The 22,039-nt window shown below is 41.2% G+C and overlaps 1 protein-coding gene and 1 long non-coding RNA gene across 3 annotated transcripts in view; one reads left to right on the top strand and one right to left on the bottom strand.

Annotated features, from left to right (window-relative positions):
* The window catches only part of GSDME (gasdermin E), a 32,987-nt gene extending 12,663 nt beyond the window's left edge, over positions 1–20,324 (top strand). For both annotated transcript variants that reach the window (XM_065583372.1, XM_065583373.1), the window contains exons 4-10: positions 5,408–5,579; positions 6,914–7,034; positions 12,967–13,155; positions 15,091–15,218; positions 15,411–15,606; positions 17,743–17,816; positions 19,495–20,324. In XM_065583372.1, the coding sequence (XP_065439444.1) occupies positions 5,408–5,579; positions 6,914–7,034; positions 12,967–13,155; positions 15,091–15,218; positions 15,411–15,606; positions 17,743–17,816; positions 19,495–19,725 (1,111 nt within the window). In that variant the 3' untranslated portion in view covers positions 19,726–20,324. The remainder of the gene's footprint in view (positions 1–5,407; positions 5,580–6,913; positions 7,035–12,966; positions 13,156–15,090; positions 15,219–15,410; positions 15,607–17,742; positions 17,817–19,494) is intronic.
* On the bottom strand, positions 15,600–21,069 carry LOC122174795 (uncharacterized). The gene is made up of 3 exons (XR_006177106.2): positions 20,870–21,069; positions 17,845–17,906; positions 15,600–15,743 (listed from the first exon to the last, which is right to left on the bottom strand). It is a non-coding gene; the product is annotated as an uncharacterized LOC122174795 (long non-coding RNA).
* Positions 21,070–22,039: the final 970 nt, after the last annotated feature.

The raw sequence follows: 22,039 nt of genomic DNA, 5'->3' as shown, positions 1-22,039 counted from the left end.
GTGTGTGTGTGTGTGTGTGAAAATGGAGTACGGGAAGTTGTATAGAAAATTCAGGAGCACTGTCCCCCTTTTGAACTCAGTCATAAGTCTTTAGTACTCTCAGGGAAGATGTGGTATAGAGTAATTGCCTGGTGTCTCTTTAGGGGAACTGTGAAATACTGTATTTAAGGAGATTATAGTAAGTATTGTGTTTATGGTGTGATGGTAAGAAATCACTCGGAAAACTGATCTTAAATGGCTTAATAAAGGAACTAATATGGAACTGTGTTTGGTGGAATGTGACAGTGGATTAGACTGGTGTTCTCTGCTGTCTGACACCAGGCTATACAGACTTTTGTTCTGAGAAGGAATAAAGCTGTGCAAGAGTTGACATTGTAAAGTAGGAGGCAGTGTTTGAATAGAAGAAATAGGCTATTGTGCTTTATAAGTGAGGTGGAGAAGATTGAACAGACTAGCACATTTCTGTTGAGTAGGTCAGAGAAATGCGTTTTTATAAAGTGAAGAAGTAGATACATTTATTGGGGGGCAGGAGGGTGGGATAGCATCCATTTGTGATTGGTACAGCTAGGAATCTGTTCACATGTGGAAACGGTTCTTCAGCAGTGTGGGTGATATAAAATGGTGAGCAGAAATATGTGGTGCTAGAAGATAGGAGGTTGCCCATCAGTGAGTGTGCCTTAGGGCCCAACATTGCAAACCCTCTGTTTGGAACGCCCAGCAACTAGCTGAGTACTTAGCATAAAGAGTTTGCAGGATTGGGCCTTTCATCTTGTTCCCCTGGAAAATCTAGGTAGGATTGGAGGGAAGAGTGGTCCTAGCCCTCCCGAGGAAACTCTGGCTGCAGGGGACCTCTAGGAGGCCACTCAGCTGGTGGCTCTAGGATTGTTTCTCTAGATTTGTATCTGCCTGTCATGCTCCTTCCTTTTATTGGCTTCTCCATTTTTCTCTTTGCTGCCTCTGTTCTGCAGCAGAGAGAGAGTACTCAGGGTAAATAGGAGCACTTTCTTATAATACAAGAAGAGGGAGAACATCCAATAAAATTGAAAGACAATGGGAGCAGGATCATGCCCACTGTCTTTCAAGTCAATGGGAGTTTTGCTGTTGACTTCATTGGGGGCAGGATCAGTCCAAGTAAGTTTAAAATTGATAAAAGCAAGTTTTTATTACACAATGTATAATTAAACCATGGAACTCATTGCCATAGAACATCACTGAGTTTTATAAAAACTTTCACTTCATCTTTTAACTTACAACACACATACATTTACTTCAAATTCTGTATCTCTGATTTGAGGTATCCAGCATTTCAAATGTGTTTTATAATGTTTCTTTTGTAAGGCATTTCAGCTTACCTTTAAAGAGTTTGAAAAGGAATGCAGTGGAGTTAACCCAGATCAATGATAATGCATGTAAAATAGAATGTGAAAGTGATTAGAAGAGTGATACGTTGCATACAATAAATAAGAGCATTAAAATACGATTTGTGAAATAAAAACTGCAACTCCATTTGTATGCATCCTCAGTCATTTAATCTAGCTTCCCGCATCTCATGTTAACTGTGCTCATAGTACAAGGCTAAGATAAAACTGAGCGAATGAGGTGTCTTAGGCTTGGCCTATACTACGGAGTTAGGTTGACACAATGCAGCTTATGTCGACCTATGTCAGTGTCTACACTACAGCCTTGCTCCCGCCGATGTAAGTGCCCTACTACACCAATATCATAACTCCACCTCCAGGAGAGGCGTAGGGCTTATGTCAGTGTAGTTAGGGTGACATGAACACTGTTTCTTACATCAGCTGTTGGCTGTCTTGTCAATTTCAGGGCCGGGGAGCTCCCCAGCCTGGCTGCTGTCAGGTCTCAACTACAAGACAGGCTTGGGCTGCCACTCCATTGCAGTAGATGAAACTGAACTCTGCAGGGCCATTATTTTTAACAAAATGTAAGCAGGTTTTGAAGTACTTCTTGAGTTAGAACTATTTCTGGTACCAAATTAATCTGGTTGTATTTTTCTACATTCTCTTTTCTTTTCCGATAACTGGATAGAATGGAGGATGTCCTGTAAGTTTGTAACCACCTAAAATAGGCACAAAATAGGTGGAATGAAAACAAGAGAGCATGGGGGAAATGTTCTTGTGTTGCATCCCTGTTGGTCCTTGTGTTGCCTCTTGCAAGTTCTTTGAAGCATGGACCCATTTTGCTGTATATCTTCAAGATGCCTACTACGCTTCTGAACACTGCATAAAGCTTAATTATAGTAGTAATAATATGGAAAGTGTAATCTCTGATAGTTACTATGCGGCTCAGTAGCCCTGGTTTTGCATGTCAGTGGGAGTTTCCAAGAACAGCGGTGTTTGTTGCCATGTGAAAATTCTTGGATTTCTACTTGGATTTCAGAGCCTGACCTTTCAGATATAAAACTAAGCTTTGTTAAAAAAAAAAAAAAAAAAAAAAAAAAAAAGCCCCCCAAAAATCTCAGGAATGTTTGGGTACATTGTTTTATAATATATTTTTTCTCATCTGCACAATGTTTAAGGTTTCTAGACAGTTTCTGAATGATTGAGCTTTCACAGAAACAGTTAGAGATTTCTAAATTCCACGCAGATCAAAAATTGTCTGAAGGTGTGGGGAGTTTTTTGGGGGGAGAGGTTCTTTTTTTGTTTTTTAAAGAAAATAAAAGAACCAAGCTGACTTCCATCTGATGTTGTGCTGTCTGTGTAACTTCTGAAGCTCCAGAAACTGGGGTGTCTAAACTTTTTTAATTGAAGGGAGTGGTGGGGGGGAAGCTAGATTGATTTAAATGAATCTGAGGCAGAACATGTCTTTGTATTGTATTTTCTGGGCATTATAGTTTAACCCCTCTGAATATCCCATTTACAGTAGAATGAAGAAGAGAGGATTAAATAACTCCTGTCAAGGATAGCAATCTTTTAATCTTCTAGCTATCTTGCTAGAGCTGTCTGTTAATAGAAGGTAGGACACCTCTTTTAGGAACCTCAGATGAGTATTTTGAAAAAGGTTGGTATAATTTACACATTTTAGTTGATGGAATACAGTTAAAAGTTCCTTTAACTTCACTGACAGGACTGAATCCTTTATCATAGACCCCAGAAGATGTGGTAATGAAGTATGTAATCATTTCTTAGAAAAATCTTGTGGTCTCTTGATATTTTTAGGGCATGATTCTGGTACCCTTTCTCATGTTGAATAGCATCTTACTTCAGTGGGACTTAAGGACATGATTAAGTGCTTTGCTGAGTTGGGGTGATTTGCTAAATTGGGGACATATTAAGGTGCTACTCAGCATGAGTAAAGGGGGCAGAATCGCTTCTCCCTCTTAATGTCCCCCCCTCCCCATCTTCTGAATGTGACAGTTCTGGTAATTGATTTTTTTAAATATATCCTTGACCTTCACAGGTGCATTGGAACTGATACAGAATAAAATCGGGGTATCCTTTTAATCCATGCAAGAGCTTTAAGCTCAACAAATTCATGCTAGAAATAAAGCATGCATTTTTAATCGTGAGGGGTAATTAACCATTGAAACAACTTTCTAGGGACCGGAAGGATTCTCCATTTCTTGAAGTCCTTTTTAAGTCAAGACTGGATTTCCTTTCTAAAAGATGTATGCGATCACTGAAATAAAGTTATGGACTCAATACAGAAATGATTGGGTGAGGTTCTGTGACTTGTGTTATGCAGGAGGTCAGACTGGATGATTTTAACAGTCTCTTCTGTCCTTAAAATCTGTGAAATGTTATCTACTTCCACCATGTAAAGTACTTGGTTAGTTGTGATCCCAGTTTACCAGCCATGAGTCTGACTAGACACTAAAACTGACTTATTAATAGCAAGATTAGAAAACGGAGGTAATTAGTTATTATAGGTGGGGTTGGGACCATGACTTCTTATTAAGGTTGCCTGATAACATCCCATTATAAGACTGGTTTTCAGTTGTTTATAACTTTGCCAAACTTTAACTGATTGGTCTGAAATTTTCCATGTTGGAGATCTGTCTCAAGCGGAATTTTTTTGAACATTTTTAGCCAAAACAGTTGCGTTGTTTCTGAGAACAAGGCTAAGGAAAAAGATCATCTTGTTTTGCCCATTTAAAAAAATTCTGGTGTCTTTTTCTTAGAAAAGCTGTATTTGCCCCCGTGCTTTGGAGCAGGGACTTGAAATTTGCAGGAGGGGGATCTTTGTGACAAGGATGTGCCTTTTGCTATCCCCTGATAAAACTACCCAAGTTATAAGCTTTTGAAAAATTGCAGTTCAGACATGCTCAGTCGAGACTTGCTAGAGCATTACAGCTAAAATCTTGGAAGATTCTTTTCTCATTGAGCATGCTTGAACCTCTCGCAGCTACTAGTGTTGACCAGACCGTGCATGTACCATCAACACAGAGTGACATAGCGTGGTCCAGCCATGGTCCAAAGTTGGACTGCCCCTGTAACGGGTGCTCCATGCCAGGGTGGAGCCAGTCTCTCCTGTGCTCTCAGTGATATCTCACCCCTGCTGGTGCCCAGACAGTGTGGAGGAGGAAGCTGTCTGATTCAAATGCAGAGGGGACAAAAAACCAAGCGGGGTGGGGTGAGGGAGGAAAAGGAGTAGATTGGGACAAGGAGATTGTTGGAGGTAGGACTGGGAGGTTGGGGAGGCAAATTAATTCTGGTATTTTCTAGCATTTGAGTGCTTGACTTCGCAACCCCTTAATAATTTTCTTTTAATGGTTTCTTTTTTTTTTTTTTTTTTTTTTTTGGCGTATAATTAGACAACCTTGTCTACTAGCCAATAATTTCAATCTTACACCCTTAGGCATGCCACTGGATGGACCACAAATATCTTTTTTTGGTACTTACTGCAGTCCTTATTTGGGAATTGGCTATTCTGTGACTCAATTACTTCAATGGGGCTATGCTTGTTAGTCAGCAATAGACTCTGAAGCTAGTGGGGCAGATTCTCAGCTGGTGTAACTTGTCATAGCTCCGTTGAAGTCAGTGACAACTGACCCACCAGCTGAGGATATGCCCTTATGTTTGCAAGATCAGTTGATTTGTTTTCAAATCACAAAGGAGTCTTATATTTGTCTGAAGTTATTTGGCTTTTATTTAAACAAATAAAAATAACTAAACAATTGCCTTGACTGACGTTTTTGCTGGAAATGATGAACCAAGAATTCACTAAATATTGTGGGATTTAAATTGTTCCAAACTGATAATTACAGTCATGCTGCTACCAGATAACAAAAGAGAACATCATAATTTGAGGAGGATACTTATACTGAAACCATTTATACTTTACAATAAAAGCTTCTTACAAAGATTGCCGGGCATACAATTAAGAAGACTGTTGTTTTATCAGCTGCAGTGTTTATGCTATTAATACTCTCTTTTTTTTTAAATTTCAGAACAATAAATCTAAACAATAATTTACTGCAACAAGTGCTAGGAAGAAAACATGAGGTACTGTGTATCTTGACAGAAAAGATAGTAACAACTCAAAAGTGTTTGGTATCTGAACATATTCAGACAGAAGCAAAATATGGTGGCCTGGTGGGACTCCATACAAAAATTGTAAAGGTAAAAAACAAAACAACCCACCAACCATGCAGCACACACAAATATTTCTTCAGCATCATTAGATGTCTTCAAAACCTCAGTTATGGTATTAAACAATAATTGAAAAAATTTCCACTTTTTTTTTCCTCCTGATTTTGGACAAACCATATTATAACTGATCATATCCTGCCCTTGATTTTAATAATTGATCTAATGGATCTGTTCCTTCTCTAACTGCTAGAGCTAAGCACATAATTGGCAGTGAACGTTATCCAATTAATTTAGCCCTTTTTCCTCCATATGAATTTTCTGAGAACAGATCAGTTTCCTCATATGTATTTATTTGGCAATTTTTGTCAATATTTTAAACTGTATCTGTTGCAAATAGTTCTCCACAACTTGTGGACCACAAGTATTTGATACATTGTTTAGTTGTCATTGATCAGTAGAGTTCCCTAGTTAGATGAGAGTGCAGGCTCTTCTGGTGTGAATCTAGAACCTGGTTTCCATGAATACTCTTGACCTGTGATTCAGTGTTAAAAGAAATGGCACATTAAAGGGGCAAGAGCACAGCTGAAGCCAATTCATTTAAAAATTCAAGTGACTATTTGGAAACCAGGTTTTGCCATGTCACCCAGCTCCATGGAGTACTAGGATCCTAATTGTTTACCATTTTTCTTCAGATGCGTTACAAGTGCTTCTGAAATGACTGTCTAACAAACTGAGGCAAAATCATCTGAACTACCGACTAATCCCCACTGTAGGGGGATCCTCCACTGGCATAAAGCTGGCAGAGCTAACTCTGCTAACCTGCTCCACCAGCCTGGTTGTAAAGAGGGTGGGGATGAGCAGGAGGAGTGTCAGGATGGGTGGGCAGGGTGCAGCAGCAGTATGTCAAAGCGAGGACCAGTTTTCCACTGGTGTCATGGGACTTTACACCAGGAGCATAAGTGAAAGCTGCCCCCTGCACACGCTGGGGCTGGGAGGCTGAGGGTTGAGGAGCTGCTCTTGTCTCCTGCCACAGGGCAGAGCTCAGACACGGAGAGCTTTGCTGGCATAAATGTTCGCAGACCTCTAATATCACATGTGATCTTGACTCGGGCTAGGGTGATCAGACAGCAAATGTGAAAAATTGGGACAGGATGGGGGTAATAGGAGCCTATATAAGAAAAAAAAAACCCAAAATCAGGACTGTCCCTATAAAATCGGGACATCTGGTCACCCTAACTCAGGCACAGTGGAGAATTGAGCTAATTCTTTTCCTAATCTAATTTGGGTGTTACCCTGAAGTTCATTTTGTGTGCAAGCTGCTCTGTAGTTGAATCAAATAAACAGTGGATGAATATGTCCCTCAGGTTTCAGTGAGCGAAAATGGGAATGTGAGAAAGGATTCCAATGTGGTGTTAGAGATTCCTGCCCCCACCGCGATTGCCTATGGCGTAATTGAACTGTATATAAAGCGTGATGGTCAGTTCGGTAAGTATGATGTCCATTTTTTTTACATGTAGCTCTGATATGGAAAAAGCCACCTCCTCAAGTAAAGCCTTTCATTCATCTGCAGGCTTACAGCACCTGGTTCTTCATTGCCCTGCATCTTGCATAGTCATTTACACCAGTGCAAAATGGGCATAAAATGCTGCTACGACATCTCTACCCCGATATAACGCGACCCGATATAACATGAATTCGGATATAACACGGTAAAGCAGTGCTCCGGGGGGGCGGGGCTGCGCACGCTGGCGGATCAAAGCAAGTTCGATATAACGGGGTTTCACCTATAACGCGGTAAGATTTTTTGGCTCCTGAGGACAGCGTTAGATCGAAGTAGAGGTGTATTTTGATTTAGTAGCATTTTACACACTCTTCGCACTCCCTTTTCACTATTATAAATAACTACATAAGATGCAGGGCAACAGTCAATCAGATCCAGAATACGATACAGTCAATCAAATATTCGGTTTCAGAGTAGCAGCCGTGTTAGTCTGTATCCGCAAAAAGAAGAACAGGAGTACTTGTGGCACCTTAGAGACTAACAAATTTATTAGAGCATAAGCTTTCGTGGACTACAGCCCACTTCTTCGGATGCATATAGAATGGAACATATATTGAGGAGATATATATACACACATACAGAGAGCGTGAACAGGTGGGAGTTGTCTTACCAACTCTGAGAGGCCAATTAATTAAGAGAAAAAAAAAAAAAACTTTTGAAGTGATAATCAAGCTAGCCCAGTACAGACAGTTTGATAAGAAGTGTGAGAATACTTACAAGGGGAGATAGATTCAATGTTTGTAATGGCTCAGCCATTCCCAGTCCTTATTCAAACCGGAGTTGATTGTGTCTAGTTTGCATATCAATTCTAGCTCAGCAGTCTCTCGTTGGAGTCTGTTTTTGAAGTTTTTCTGTTGTAATATAGCCACCCGCAGGTCTGTCACTGAATGACCAGACAGGTTAAAGTGTTCTCCCACTGGTTTTTGAGTATTTTGATTCCTGATGTCAGATTTGTGTCCATTAATTCTTTTGTGTAGAGACTGTCCGGTTTGGCCAATGTACATGGCAGAGGGGCATTGCTGGCACATGATGGTATATATCACATTGGTAGATGTGCAGGTGAACGAGCCCCTGATGGTATGGCTGATGTGATTAGGTCCTATGATGATGTCACTTGAATAGATATGTGGACAGAGTTGGCATCGGGGTTTGTTACAAGGATAGGTTCCTGGGTTAGTGGTTTTGTTCAGTGATGTGTGGTTGCTGGTGAGTATTTGCTTTAGGTTGGGGGGTTGTCTGTAAGCGAGGACAGGTCTGTCTCCCAAGATCTGTGAGAGTAAAGGATCATCTTTCAGGATGGGTTGTAGATCTCTGATGATGCGCTGGAGAGGTTTTAGTTGGGGGCTGAAGGTGACAGCACCTGTTTATGCTCTCTGTATGTGTGTATATATATCTCCTCAATATATGTTCCATTCTATATGCATCCGAAGAAGTGGGCTGTAGTCCATGAAAGCTTATGCTCTAATAAATTTGTTAGTCTCTAAGGTGCCACAAGTACCCCTGTTCTTCTTTCAATCAAATATTGTCTGTCTGTACAACATTTGATTAGAAAAAATGATGACGAAATAAAGTGTGAGGCTGGTAGTTCATGAACTTTACTGATTTACATTCAAATGAATATAGATCAGCTCAGAAAAGTGACCGTAAAAATGTCCTTGCCATGTTCAGTCTTTGTCTCTTGGTTACTCCAGATCAAATTCGCTGAGATTACAAGTAAAAATACATTGGGGTTGGGGATTTTGGTTTGGTTTGCTGGGTTTTTTGGTTTGTTGTTTTGTAACTCCCTGCTCTGGACATTCCATCTGGGCTCTTCCTCTTTGTGTATCATCACTACGACTCTCAGACCCATGTGAGGTTACTGATTATAATGTGCAAGAAGGAAAGAACCCAGGTTGGGTGTGCAGTGCAGGCAGTTAGAAAAGTTTAAGTGCATCCAAGATGAACTGGTAGATGTCCTTAAGGTGCAATTGAGATGTAAATCTACAATGCATTTCATTTGGGTCTGTTACAGGAGATGACAGCTGGAATCTAGACCGACTTTTGAATCTCCTGATGAGTTTGTAGGACTGGCAGTAGTAGTAATTTTTATTTATTAATTTATTATTATTCGTAAACAAAATGTATTTGGCCTAAAGTCGTCAAGATGCGATGAACAGGAAAATTCCCTAAGGCTGTACATTTTATAGTCACTTTTCAGAAATGAACTGCATTTCCCAGTTAACTACACTGCTTGCTGTATCCGGTGTTAATAAGTCAGGCTAACAATGTGTATTAAAATATTATTTAGTAAAAGTTTGTAGCTGGGAATCTCTCCCTGGGAATATCCTGTGTTCTGTCAGCTGGTTTGTGTGTGTGTGTGTGTGTGTGTGTGTGTGTGTGTGTGTGTGTGTGTGTGTTCACTGATGTCTGTCTTCACTGCTGACTGACCCTATTTTCATTTTAATTATCTAATCTTTCCATCTTCACAAACAACATATGTCTCATGTTGGACCTCATAAACACCATATGTCTAGTGTCTGGGTTTTTTTTGTTTTTTTTTGTTTTTAATATTTGTTGTAGTTATCATCCATCCCTTCCCTTCCTTTCAGTGGGCAGGGAAACCAGTGGGACTAATTGCAGAGTAAGGTACTCTTCAGCAAGAGTAAGAGTGGAATTAATGTCTGGTTAGGAATAGAAGAATTACCATACTGGGTAAGACCAGAGGTCCATCTAGTCCAATGTCCTTCCTCTGATAGTGGCTGGTACTAGCTGCTTCGGCGGAACACGGAAGGATCCCCATAATAGATGATAATTATGGAATAACCTGCACATGAGTTTTGTTTTGTTCTCATTTCTGTCAGTGGTTAGCTTATGCCCTAAGGCATGAGAGTTTATAGTGTGTCTGTGTGTGTGTGTCTGTCTGTCTCTGTCTCTCTCTCTCTCTCTCTCTCTCTCTCTCTCTCTCATTAAAATATATATACCTTGATATAACACGAATTCGGATATAACACGGTAAAGCAGCGCTCCGGGGGGAGGGGCTGCGCACTCCAGTGGATCAAAGCATGTTCAATATAACGTGGTTTCACCTATAATGCAGTAAGATATTTTTTTTTGGCTCCTGAGGACAGCGTTATATCGAGGTAGAGGTGTGTATATATAAATTAAAACATGACCATGGAGGGTCTTAGCTATAAAAATGTCTAATCCTTTTCTGAATCCTTTACCACAGTGATTTTGTGTGTCTCTGTGTGTTCCACAGGTTACTTATGCACTGAATGTAAAAACTCTCTTTTAAAGGGCTTAATTTTTTTCTTGCCTTTTGATTTCATTATGTTCCCTTGTTCTTGTGTTACGAGAGAGGATAAATAGTAGCACCTGGCTGATTTGCTTTGTACCATTCTTTGTTTTATATATCTTTGACATGTCTCCCCTTAATCATCTTAATCTCTCTGCAAAAAGAACAGGAGTACTTGTGGCACCTTAGAGACTAACAAATTTATTAGAGCATAAGCTTTCGTGGACTACAGCCCACTTCTTCGGATGCATATAGAATGGAACATATATTGAGGAGATATATATACACACATACAGAGAGCAACTCCCACCTGTTAATGCTCTCTGTATGTGTGTATATATATCTCCTCAATATATGTTCCATTCTATATGCATCCGAAGAAGTGGGCTGTAGTCCACGAAAGCTTATGCTCTAATAAATTTGTTAGTCTCTAAGGTGCCACAAGTACTCCTGTTCTTCTTTTTGCGGATACAGACTAACACGGCTGTTACTCTGAAACCTGTCATTAATCTCTCTGCTTCTCATCATTTTCATTGCCCATCTCTGGATCTCTTCTGTTTCTACCAGCATGTTTGAGATAAAGTGACAAGAACTGATCACTGTGCTCTAGGAGAGGGTGCAGCATTGATTTTATATAATGGCATTATGATATTTTGACTTTCCAATCCTCCCTGCCCTCACCCCCACCTCTATAAAGGGTCGTGCAAACATAATGTGCTATAAAAATAATGAACAATAGTAACAATACAAACTTCCATAGCCTTGTTTGCTTTTGAATCCAGATCTGTTATGGGATTTGACAGTTGTGACTGCCTCACTTATTTTCACATGATGCTGTGTATGTATTTCAGTCACTGGTCTCATTCTCCTGTAAAGGGCAGTTAGTGTGTGGTGTGGGTTTTTTTTTTTGTGATGGCTTCTCCCTTCAGTTGTGCGTATGTAAATCTCGTTAACAGTAATGGAAGTAACACAAGCACATTGAGACAAGACTATACTCCTTAGTCAGTAATGCCTTGGCTGCTGCCCTTGCTGGGAAAGGCTTTTATTTGTGTTAATCTTTCTGTTCCTCTAGAACTTGCTTTCCTCTTTACATTGTTTTACAGGCTACAGCAGCTTTCTGAAAGATTGCTTTTTTCCCTCTTTCTGTAGCAGAGATTTCTTTTCCCCCTCGCCCTTTGAAATACCTGTTTACTTTTGGACTTTCCTCTCTTTGTCACATACTATTTTAAAACTGACTTCCTTTTTTTCGTCTACCCATTTGTTTTGCTACAAAATGTCATGGATAGTATATGGTTCAATATCTTTTTGGGCCGTTAAATTTTGTAATAACATACAGGGTCTTGGATTATTTTACATATATTATTCTTTAGGGCATGGCCTAATGGTCTGAGCATAGGTCTGGAAGTTACAAACTTGTACATTCTAATCCTGGCTCTGACAGTGGCTCCCTTTGTGTCCTTAATCTCTGCCTCGGTTTCCCCATCTGTAAAATGAAACTTGCTTAACTCTCCGTGTAATTACTGTTTGTGAAGAACTGTAAAGCTGAACATTGATGGGTAGACAGTACTCTGTTTCTAGCAATAGTCTTCTATATGATGAGCCCCATTGTGCCCTCTGAATTGAGTGGAGAAGGGATCCTCCGCATACAAATGTCCCCTCTCCTTCACAGAAGGGTGGATCAGTGCCTTCTGTGGCACTGCTCCCACCTCCTTTCCAGTACCCCATATTGGAATCTGGCTGGGTTCAAGGAGGTGGCAACCCGACATTGGGTGGGGTAGAGGATGCACATCAGCCCATCATGAACTCACCGCGACTAGACAGGAAATGTAATGCAGCTCAAAGCTGTATTTCCTTTCCCAGGGAGTCTCCTCCACAGTGGGTGTCTCCCTTGAAGAGTAGTCCTGGAAGCATCCATGGCCAGAGGAAGACCCTAGTGATGCAACTCTGGGGGAGCCAGGCTGCTACTGAGTTGGCATGGACCTGGCCTCCCACTGATCTATGGGGCTTAGGCATGGACCTGCAGCCTTCCAAAAGCAGGGAAGCCCACTGATAGAAGGACCAGGGCAAAGCTCTGAGGGATGCTCATGGAGTTTTTCTGGCCTGTAGCTCTTTCACGGGGGTTTCCTACAGGAAGGGATGATCTGGGCCACTGTATATAACATCTAGTAGTTTATAGATAATGTGAGACATATATAGATCCTTCCTTCATATACAGTATGCAGGTTTTCATTGTCCACAAGGAGCATTGCTGTTCTAATTTAGCCGGTTGCTTCTTTTCTTGGTATTTGCTGAACAGATTATTAAATGCATCCACAAAATCTCTTCTCAAGTTCTGTAGTTAGTACCTATTTACATCAAGGCAGATCTGTGCACAGCACTGTTCTAAACCTGCAACAACATATAATGTACAGTAGTTCATGTAGACAGTGACTGCTAACCATTTTTTTTCCAGCTACAAGAAATTGGATACATAGCTTTCCTGAGTCCATGTTTCTAATGCCTACATTGAAAGTACTATCATTAATATTTGCTTCTGTACACTCATGTGGTTTTATTTATTTATTCACTTGTTTCTAATACAGAATTCTGCCTGCTAGATGAGCAAGAAGGAGGTTTTGAAAGAGAAAACGCAGAAGGCTCATCTTATCCATATTCTTTACCGTTTAGAGACTCTTCCTTTCTATATCAGCCAGACGCTGTGGATAGTGACAGGCACTCTGGAGATAGAAACATCATTCCCAGCGGTGCTTCCTTAAGTGTACTGAAACAAGGTATTACCAGAAACTATTTATTTAATTACACTACAGAGTCTTAAGCAAGATAACAGAAGGAGGTATTCTTCCAAAATAGTACATCGAAATTAAGCTGTCCTGTTTTAATAGCCACTAGCAATAACTCCGTGGTGATCACTTAAAAAAAACAGGAAGATATGGTACTTCTGGAATGAATATATATCTCCTAGGAACATATTGTTACCCTTTGTCATAAATATAACCTTATACAGTTTTGATTTTGCATCAGTTTTGTTATATCCCTGCTAAACTGCACAAGATTAATTTATGTTGGCACTGAAAAATGTTCATTGAGAATATTTGACGCATGATGTGAAAACATTCTCTTAGTAAAGCTTCTTGGGGAAGGTTATTTGACATCTCGAGAAATACAAAGTTGCTGTTTTTTCTTCCTGAACCTCTCGGAGTTCTGAGAAACCTGGAAAAAATCAGAGTTGAACACTAGGACTAAACTCAGATGTGAGCTAAGTGGCAGTGTGAATTACATGTTGGTAAATTGATTTAGGTGGCTAAGGAGTGGAAGGGTGTGGTTGTACCAAGAAAAACAACAAACAGGAAGGAGTAAGAAGGTGTAAAATAAAGGAGGCCCCATCCCCCTTTATATTACCTCCTGTCAGTTCCTCCTGTAGTCCTGCCTTTACACCCACTTCCACATTCCAAGGTGTGATTTACCAGTTATGTCACTTCTGAATTTGGCCCTGAGTTCACAGTTTAGTCAGTAAATTAATTGACCAAAATAGCCATTTTATTGTACTAGAATAAATCCTATTCTTCTCTAGTGTAGACTTGCTTAAGAGAAATAAATTTATCTCTTTGTAGGGATAACATTTTTTTGTGAAGGACTCTGAGTTGCACTGTTCTTTCTTAATACCCTCTGTGCCTGTCTTAGTTAAAGAATTGTCATTCGGTTTCTTTTTGATTAACCTACCCTATTCATTGAAATGCTTTTAAAAACTTTTATATTGGAATAATTTGGGGCAGGTGTTTGACCCATCCCACTTTTCCTCCCATCATGCTGTTCTAGTATTTGTATAATTATTTGGTTGAACCATATATAGAGACACTACCTATAGTAAAATTGTTTTTCAATATCTTATAATTATTGATGTGAAATAGGCATCTTTAAAGATCATTTGTTTGTTGACAAGTGTTACATGTAGTGGTATGGCTTTAAAAGTAACATCAGGCATCCTCAGGGATAAAAAAACCCAAGCCCTAAAGTTCTGTTGACTTGAACTCACAGCTGGAATGTTGATGATTTGCTACTCATAAAACATCTTGGCTTAATGCCATGTTTGCATTGCAGGAAAAGGAATCTAATAAACTGTAGTTGAGTTTCTAAACTACATACTGTAATAGATTAAATATTATGTAAAATATAGAGATCCTCTTGAAGCTAATTAAACATATGTTTTTTTGGTCAAAGGAGACAGAGTTGTAAATCATGTAAAGCCTCTGATGAAATATATGAAGACAGTAAGAAATAGTGTTACTGTCTGAGATTTTAATTTGAAGTATGAACAATACCATCAGCCTTAGTTATTCATGATGTTTTCCCGTAACATGAAGCAGTTCAGGAATAAAATATTCTGGTTGAGAAGTAAGACTACTTGGTTCTAAAAACGAACCTCCTATTGGGAATCATGAACAGCTTTCATGTGAAAAACAGTATAAAATATTGAAATCTTAAAACTGAATATTGATTCCTAATAACAGTATTTATTTTTCTCTCAGTTTGCACTGACACTTCATTAATTTGCAAAGGTCATTAGGACAAATTTGGTTACAGGTGTGTTTTTACTAACATTTCATTATGAATTCTAGAAATTAGTGGTTAATTACAGAATTTTAGTTGCATATACTGGCATTTGTAAGAGTCATGAGTTTTTAACATTGTGTTTCTTTCTTGGAAAGATCTGTTGCTGTTAAAGATGCAGTTCCAACCCTTTGTGAAGCTTCCAGAAGACAAGCAAGGAGCTTTAAATAAAATATTTTATGAGTTCTTGCATCATGAAGAAATGGTGACTGCACTGGAGGAGGTGGTAAGAGGATGGTTCTTTTTTTCCTTCTAAAAAGTACATTAAAAATAGAGCTAACACGTCCCTCTATTCAAACACTTCTTTTATAAGTATTAACAAGTTTTTTGTTGATTTCAGTGGGAGGACGATCAGGGCTTGTTTCCCTGTCTAGTTTAAAATGTGAGAACCTAATAATGTATCTTTTCCTCTTTCCAGTTAGATAGTATTTGCACAGGAGAGGAGCCGGATTTCACGGACCTGAAGGAGTTGAAACCTCCACAGCAGCAAAACATAACCGACTTCTTGCAGCTGGTCGGGTACAGTTTACAGAATGAGCTGTTGTTGCAGAATGACCAACTTCATTATAAGGGACTCTTCTCAGCGGCTCACATCCTGATCAGTGCAGTGGCAGGTACAATGGAGATAGTTGCAGCTTTCCCACTTAGAAACTTCTCTTTTGTGTACAGCAGGAATTTTTATTTTGTAGGTAAATTGTAACAGCTGGGTAGCGTCAGTACATGTATTGATTTCGGTTTCAGTTTTATGGGGCTAGGGTGGATAGAGAAGAAAGCACTTTATGATTCAGGCTAAGAATTAAATTCAAACCCCCTTCACTGCATATTTTACAAGTAAAATGTAACATTCCCTGGAAATCATTTGATTTGAGTTTTCATTGAAGCCAAACCTTTTCACTAAGTTTTGTAAATGAATTACTGTTCTCATTGTGCAATCAGAATCCTTCATATCTAGTGTCTCAGGGTTGCATTGTAGGTGCTGGCTTCCTTGTATTTGCTGAATGTGTGGCTTTATGTTAAAGTACATGCCATATTTAGCAAAAATACTTTAACATGTAGATCTGTAATTAGAGGGTTATTTTGCTGCCATAGAAAAAGGAAATTAAGCATAAATGTAAATGAATGCCACCCTCACAATGAAATTGGCACTATAGTATTAATTAAAAGCCACCTGCAAATCCAACTTTTTCTCATAAAAATCTTCATTCCATTAAGGCAGGCGTTGAGAGGCAGTGAAGTGTGGTATTGGGTAAATATGTAGCACTGTACAGTGGAAGGTCAGTTTCCATGCAACTATACATGGCACCAGTTTATGGAAGATAAGAGAGACATTTTGAAAGCGTGATCCAGTTGCAGAGATTCAAAAGAAATTGAACAAAACAGACCCACTGATGATACTTGTCAGACTCTATTAAAAGTAATGTACAGTTAATGAAATGTAACCTGGCTCTGGACATATCTAGATCTGACATGCATGTATACCTGAAGCCGTATCAGTAACCAGAAAGCTGCTTTGTAGCTGTTTTCCATTGGGAATTATAATGATATGGATTGTACAGTCTGTGTCTCATTAATGTTGGGGCAGGGACCCTGTCTTTCTTTAGGCCCAAATCCTCTGTCCAGCACCCAGACCTAATACCATGTCTGGCACTAGGATAGGCAGGAGACAAGGAGAGAAATTCTCCTACCCAGGCTGGAAAGCTGCCTTTAGCACCCAAAGGCTTACATGGCCCTCCTGGCTCCACCCCTCTGCCAACCTACTTGCACTGCCCGGTATGCTGCTGCTCAGGGAGTTCACGCAGAACAGGACTTTGCAACACATGGAGAACGTACACAGTGCAGCTCCTAGCATCCATTTCCCCCCACATAGTCTCAAAGGTTGTAAGGCCAGAAGGGACCATCATGATCATCTAGTCTGACCCCCTGCACAGTCCAGGCCATAGAACCTTGCCCACCCACTCCTGTAATAGACCCCTAATCTCTGGCTGAGTTACTGAAGTCCTCAAATCATGAGCTCAAGACTTCAAGTTACAGAGAACCCATTTGCACTAGTTTAGATCTGCAAGTGACCTGTGACCCATGCTGCAGAGGAAGGTGGAAACCCCCCCCCCCCAGAGTCTCTGCCAATCAGACCTGGGGGAAAATCCCTTCCCGACCTCAAATATGGCAATGAGTTAGACCTTGCGCATGTGGGCAAGATCCACCAGCCAGATACCTGGGAAAGAATTTTCTGTAGTAACTCGGAGCCCTCCCCATCTAGTATCCCATCACTAGCCCTTGGAGATATTTGCTGCTACAGTCACAGATCAGCTACATGCCATTGTAGGCAATGTCATCAGACCACCCCTTCTATAAACTTATCAAGCTCAGTCTTGAAGCCAGTTAGGTTTTTTGCCCCCACTGCTCCCTTTGGAAGGCTGCTTCTGCTGCTTCGAGAGCCTGTACATGCACAAGGAAGAGGCTAGATTGCCTCTTATGGATATGCAGCACAGAGCATGCTGACAGGGCTCAATAAAACACATGATAATTGCCTTCAGTGGTGGGTTTGTGTTGGTCTCCAGAGCACTTTATGCTAATCAGGACAGCACTCAAGAGAAGCAGTGGGTCTTGTCACTGCCCAGCAATGGAATTTCGTAACTCTGTGTGTAGGCTTAGCTTGTTCATATACATTCCTACAGTCTCCTTTTTAGCAACCACCCTGCTTCAGAGATCATTGAAACTAACTCTTCTCCTTTTTATATCTCCTTCCACAGAATTGTCTGACTACACACTGGCTCTGCTGCGTGCTTGCTGTGATATACAAATAATTCCTGCCTTGTGTTGTTTGGTAAGTAATCCAAAAGGGAGTGGACTACCTTAGTGTTCAGAGGTCCGTCCTGGTGACTGTGAGGAGTTTGTAGGCTCTGGCTGATTGTATCTGTCATTAAATAAAGGAGAGGTCAGAATATGCTACAAATTAAATCGGTAGGCATTGATTAAGCGTAGTCACCATCTGGTCCAGTGTGTTAAAATGACAAACAATGCAGCTAGCTTAAACCAAAACTGGATTTCTTCCTTCTGACACCTTGTGGCATGTAGAAAACTACATCAAATGTGAAGCAAGAGAAAATAGGAACTTTGGTTTGAGTGTCAAAGGTGATGATTTTATTTTACTAAATGTCTAATTAGACCACTTCATAAACCAAAAACCTCCAGTGGGCATCAGAGGCAGGTGAAGTAGGAATTGCATTGTGCAAACAGTAATATGGAGGCAGTGGTAAGTTTGAAGGGGGAGGGATAGCTCAGTGGCTTGAGCATTGGCCTGCTAAACCCAGGGTTGTGAGTTCAATCCTTGAGGGGGCCATTTAGGGATCTGGGGCAAAAATCTGTCTGGGGATTGGTCCTGCTCTGAGCAAGGGGTTGGACTAGATGACCTCCTGAGGTCCCTTCCAACCCCAATCCTGATAGTCTATGATTCTAAGTGCAGTAGCTCTGAGCCTGCCTGTTACAATACTTTAGGTGAGAGGTTGTGAGGAGAGGGGTGGGAGATCTCAGTTGCTCTGGGTTCAGTGACAAAACCTTGGTAGGGAGCTATAGGCAGGCTTGTGAAGAACAAGGATCAGAGTGGAAAGTCAGTTGTGGGAAGAGGAGCTGAACTTGTCGTTTGGAAGCAGAATGACGGGAACTTTTTCACTGTGGGCAGGTGTTGGGGAGGGATCAGAGGCCTGCAGAGGAAGCATCGGTAGCTGAGGTTGTAGGCTAGGCTGGAGTGCTCTTGTCCGTGCACCACTCTGTCCCACTACACAACCATGTATGTAGAAAGCCTGAGCTTCAGAACTTCTTTGGAAGTCCTCTGGCCAGCTGAAACTGTCTCAACGCCCTCTCGATTGCTAGTCCATGGGTTTATGTCAATAGTAGCCAGAAAAGATGATGTGGGTCTCATCCTTTCTACCTATCGGAGCAATGGCATTCTCTGTAGGGCACCGGGGGAAATAGTAGCCCCCAACAGTGAGGATCTGAGCAAGAGGCTTCACTCTTTTGCTTTTGAGGAAAAGGATTGCAGTTAAAGCATAACTTCCCTTTAACACCAAGCCCCTACTTTAAGTGAGTGCTGGGGCAAAACGAGCGCCTCAACTGTCAGTGCCGGTCTCAGATCCCTTGGGCCTGATTTTTAGATTTGCCAAGCACCCAAAACTCCCAGGGAGGTCACCAGGAGCGGCAGGGTGTCAGCTCCTTTGAAAGCCAGGCTCACATTGTCTCAAATTGAACACTAAAAATGGAGGCATCTAAAAATAGTGGACGCTTCTGAGAATGTGTCTGTGTGAGCTCCATTCAGGCTGAGTGTATCACACTGGTTAATCTTTACTCTACCTAAATGTACCTTTTGGCAGCAAGACAATATATTTTCTTGTTTTTCCAGAACCTGAGCCCTCTGAGTTTTACTGCAGAGAGCAAAGTTGTATGATGTCAGAAACTGTACTCTATGAAAATAGCTTTAACATCTCTTTCTGTCTATATAAATACAGCCTAATGTCGCTTCAGCTGATGGCACTCTGACACTGAGAGATCCTGCCCTGGCCCCTCTCACTGACACAGGAAGATTTGACATAGTTCAAAGGCTGTTCGCCCTATCAAACATTAACCTCGAAATGATGGAGTCTTCAGTGAAAGCTGTAACCATGAAAGAACCCAGCTTTTTCCCATTCATTCTTTATATTGCATTGTATGGATTTTATGCCTTAGGTGGGACCATCTGAGGAAAAAAGAAAAACCTAGAATAATAGCTGAAATACTGCACTAATAAATGCCAGATTTTCAGTGCTAAGAATCCTGCTAATTCACACTCGTATTCCTGGGAGACAACTGCAAATCACTGAATTTTGTAACCAAGTGGGTGAGTAAATGAACATGAAAAATACAAGGGCACCGCATCCCAGCATGTTCTTTGTTCATTTAGGGCCTGGTCCTGCAGAGCGCCCTCAAGTACTACTCAACTCAGCACCTTGCAGAATCAGGCGTTTATTTTGTCAATAGTAGTTTAGATTGATTTATGGCAATACTCCACAGTATAGCAAATACTCCATGTCTCTCATTTACTTTCCTAAAACTAATCAAATTAGTGATTAGACCTCACTACAGCATCTTTGCTGATCACTTTTTGTGCAAGTTAGCAAGTTTCAGCAGCATGCTATGCTTAAATTGCACCCTAAGCTCTCCCTTAAAAATGTAATGATTCCTTTTGATGTGTATGTGTGTGCTTCACCCTGTTACAGTCCAGACAAACACTTGTTCTACCCTTCTGACCTCTTCAGTATGGTGGTTTTTTAATAAAAGTAAAGTGTTTATTCTCAGTGCATTACTTTGCTATCTGTCTTCTTCAATCCTAATTGTTTTTTTTTCCTCATCGTGTGAATGGAGATAAAATGTCGCTGTGCTCTAAAAATACAGTGCAAATAATTGCAAATGTTGGTTTGGGAAGATTTCAGTTAAAAGACTGAAGATCATGTTCTTATACTGCACATAGTGGATCGTAAAGTGAACAAGGGCAGCATTGTAGAAGTGTGCTTAGGCAGGAAGAATGGTTCAGTAGTTAGGGTGCTAGCCTGGGATTAAGGAGATTGGGGTTCCATTCCCTGCTCCCTTTCGATGTGTCTTTGAGTATGTCATTTAGGCCCAGATTATCAAAGATATTTAGGTGACTAAAATTACAGATTGACACCAAGGGATTTACAAGCTAAGCTTTAAATGGCCATTAGGTGCCTAAACTGCTTTGAAGCTTTCGGAAATCCCCATGAGGTGCCTATGTGCATCTTTGGGCACCTAAATACCTTTAAAAATCTGGTCCCCGGGCTCTGTGCCTCCATTCCCCATCTGTAAAACAGAGAAAAAACACTGCCCTACCTCACAGGATGCTGAGAGGCTACGTTCAGTAAGAGTGTGAGCCTGGAGTTCCAGTCTGAGCTGTGGATTCAACCCTTGCTAACCCAAGTCTGTTGAGCTGGCTGGGAAGCTTGCGCCTGCTGGCTCCAAAATGCTGCCGTTTGTCTCACTGATTCCTTGTGTAACCCACACCCCTTCTGGCTGTGGCACTTGTAATACCGACAGTCCTTGGTTGTCGGTGGGCGGGATCAAACCAGGGACCTCTGGAGCTTTGTGCATGAGCCTACCGCATGAGCTAAAATGCTGTGTAGGCATACCCAGAGTAGAATGGCCACAGATCTGCCCCAGAATGGAAGGAGCTTTCTGCCCCCATCTATTGGTGAACAGAGGGAAATCTGGCTAAAGAGAGAGACTTGCATAAACTTTCTATCCAGAATTCTTCCATTGACACTTCAGGAGCCACCATACTAGTACACAAACTCAGAACTGCTTGGGTGATGGAACTGAAAGGAGAGCAGGAAATGGCTCTTATCTGGGAGCAAGGACGTTTTCTGTTTAAGGGTCCTATATGTTACTGGTTATCTGCCACTGGGCTCCTGTGCCTTCTGGAGGACTCTTCAAAAGAAGACAAAACAGGGGATAGCAGCAAAGTTGAATGAACATGTGTGAGGCTCCTCCCATGGGGCCATAAATAAAGCTCAAGTCAATATATCTAGGGTAGTGGGTGGCATCTCAGGACAGGACCAGGCACCATTTCCCAAGGGACTGGAGTCAGGCATGCCCACTTTTATCTCAGGACTTTGGACGGCTGCTTCCAGGAGCTGTGCGAAGCGAAGGCAGGCAGGGAGCCTGCCTTAGCCCCACTGTGCTGCTGACTGGAGCCACTAGGGTCCCTTTCCAACTGGAAGTTCCGGTCAAAAACCAGAGGCCTGGTCACCCTACCTACTTCCCCTCACCTGTCTCCAACTGCCCTCCCTTACAATGACCCTTCTGCACTGCTTTGACTCCCTCCTCCCAAGCTCCCCAGTAATGGTCTTTAGATGTTCCCCATTACCAGTGGTGTCACTTGGGGCCTCAAGCAGGGGTGAAGGCCACACCATAGAGTGCAGGGATTGGCAACCTTTGGCAACACGGCTTGCCAGGGTAAGCACCCTGGAGGGCCAGTTTGTTTACCTGCCGCGTCTGCAGGTT

The sequence above is a fragment of the Chrysemys picta genome, chromosome 2 (genome assembly GCF_011386835.1).
Source record: "Chrysemys picta bellii isolate R12L10 chromosome 2, ASM1138683v2, whole genome shotgun sequence".
NCBI classification, from domain to species: domain Eukaryota; kingdom Metazoa; phylum Chordata; order Testudines; family Emydidae; genus Chrysemys; species Chrysemys picta.
This window is presented reverse-complemented; position numbering and strand designations above follow the sequence as displayed.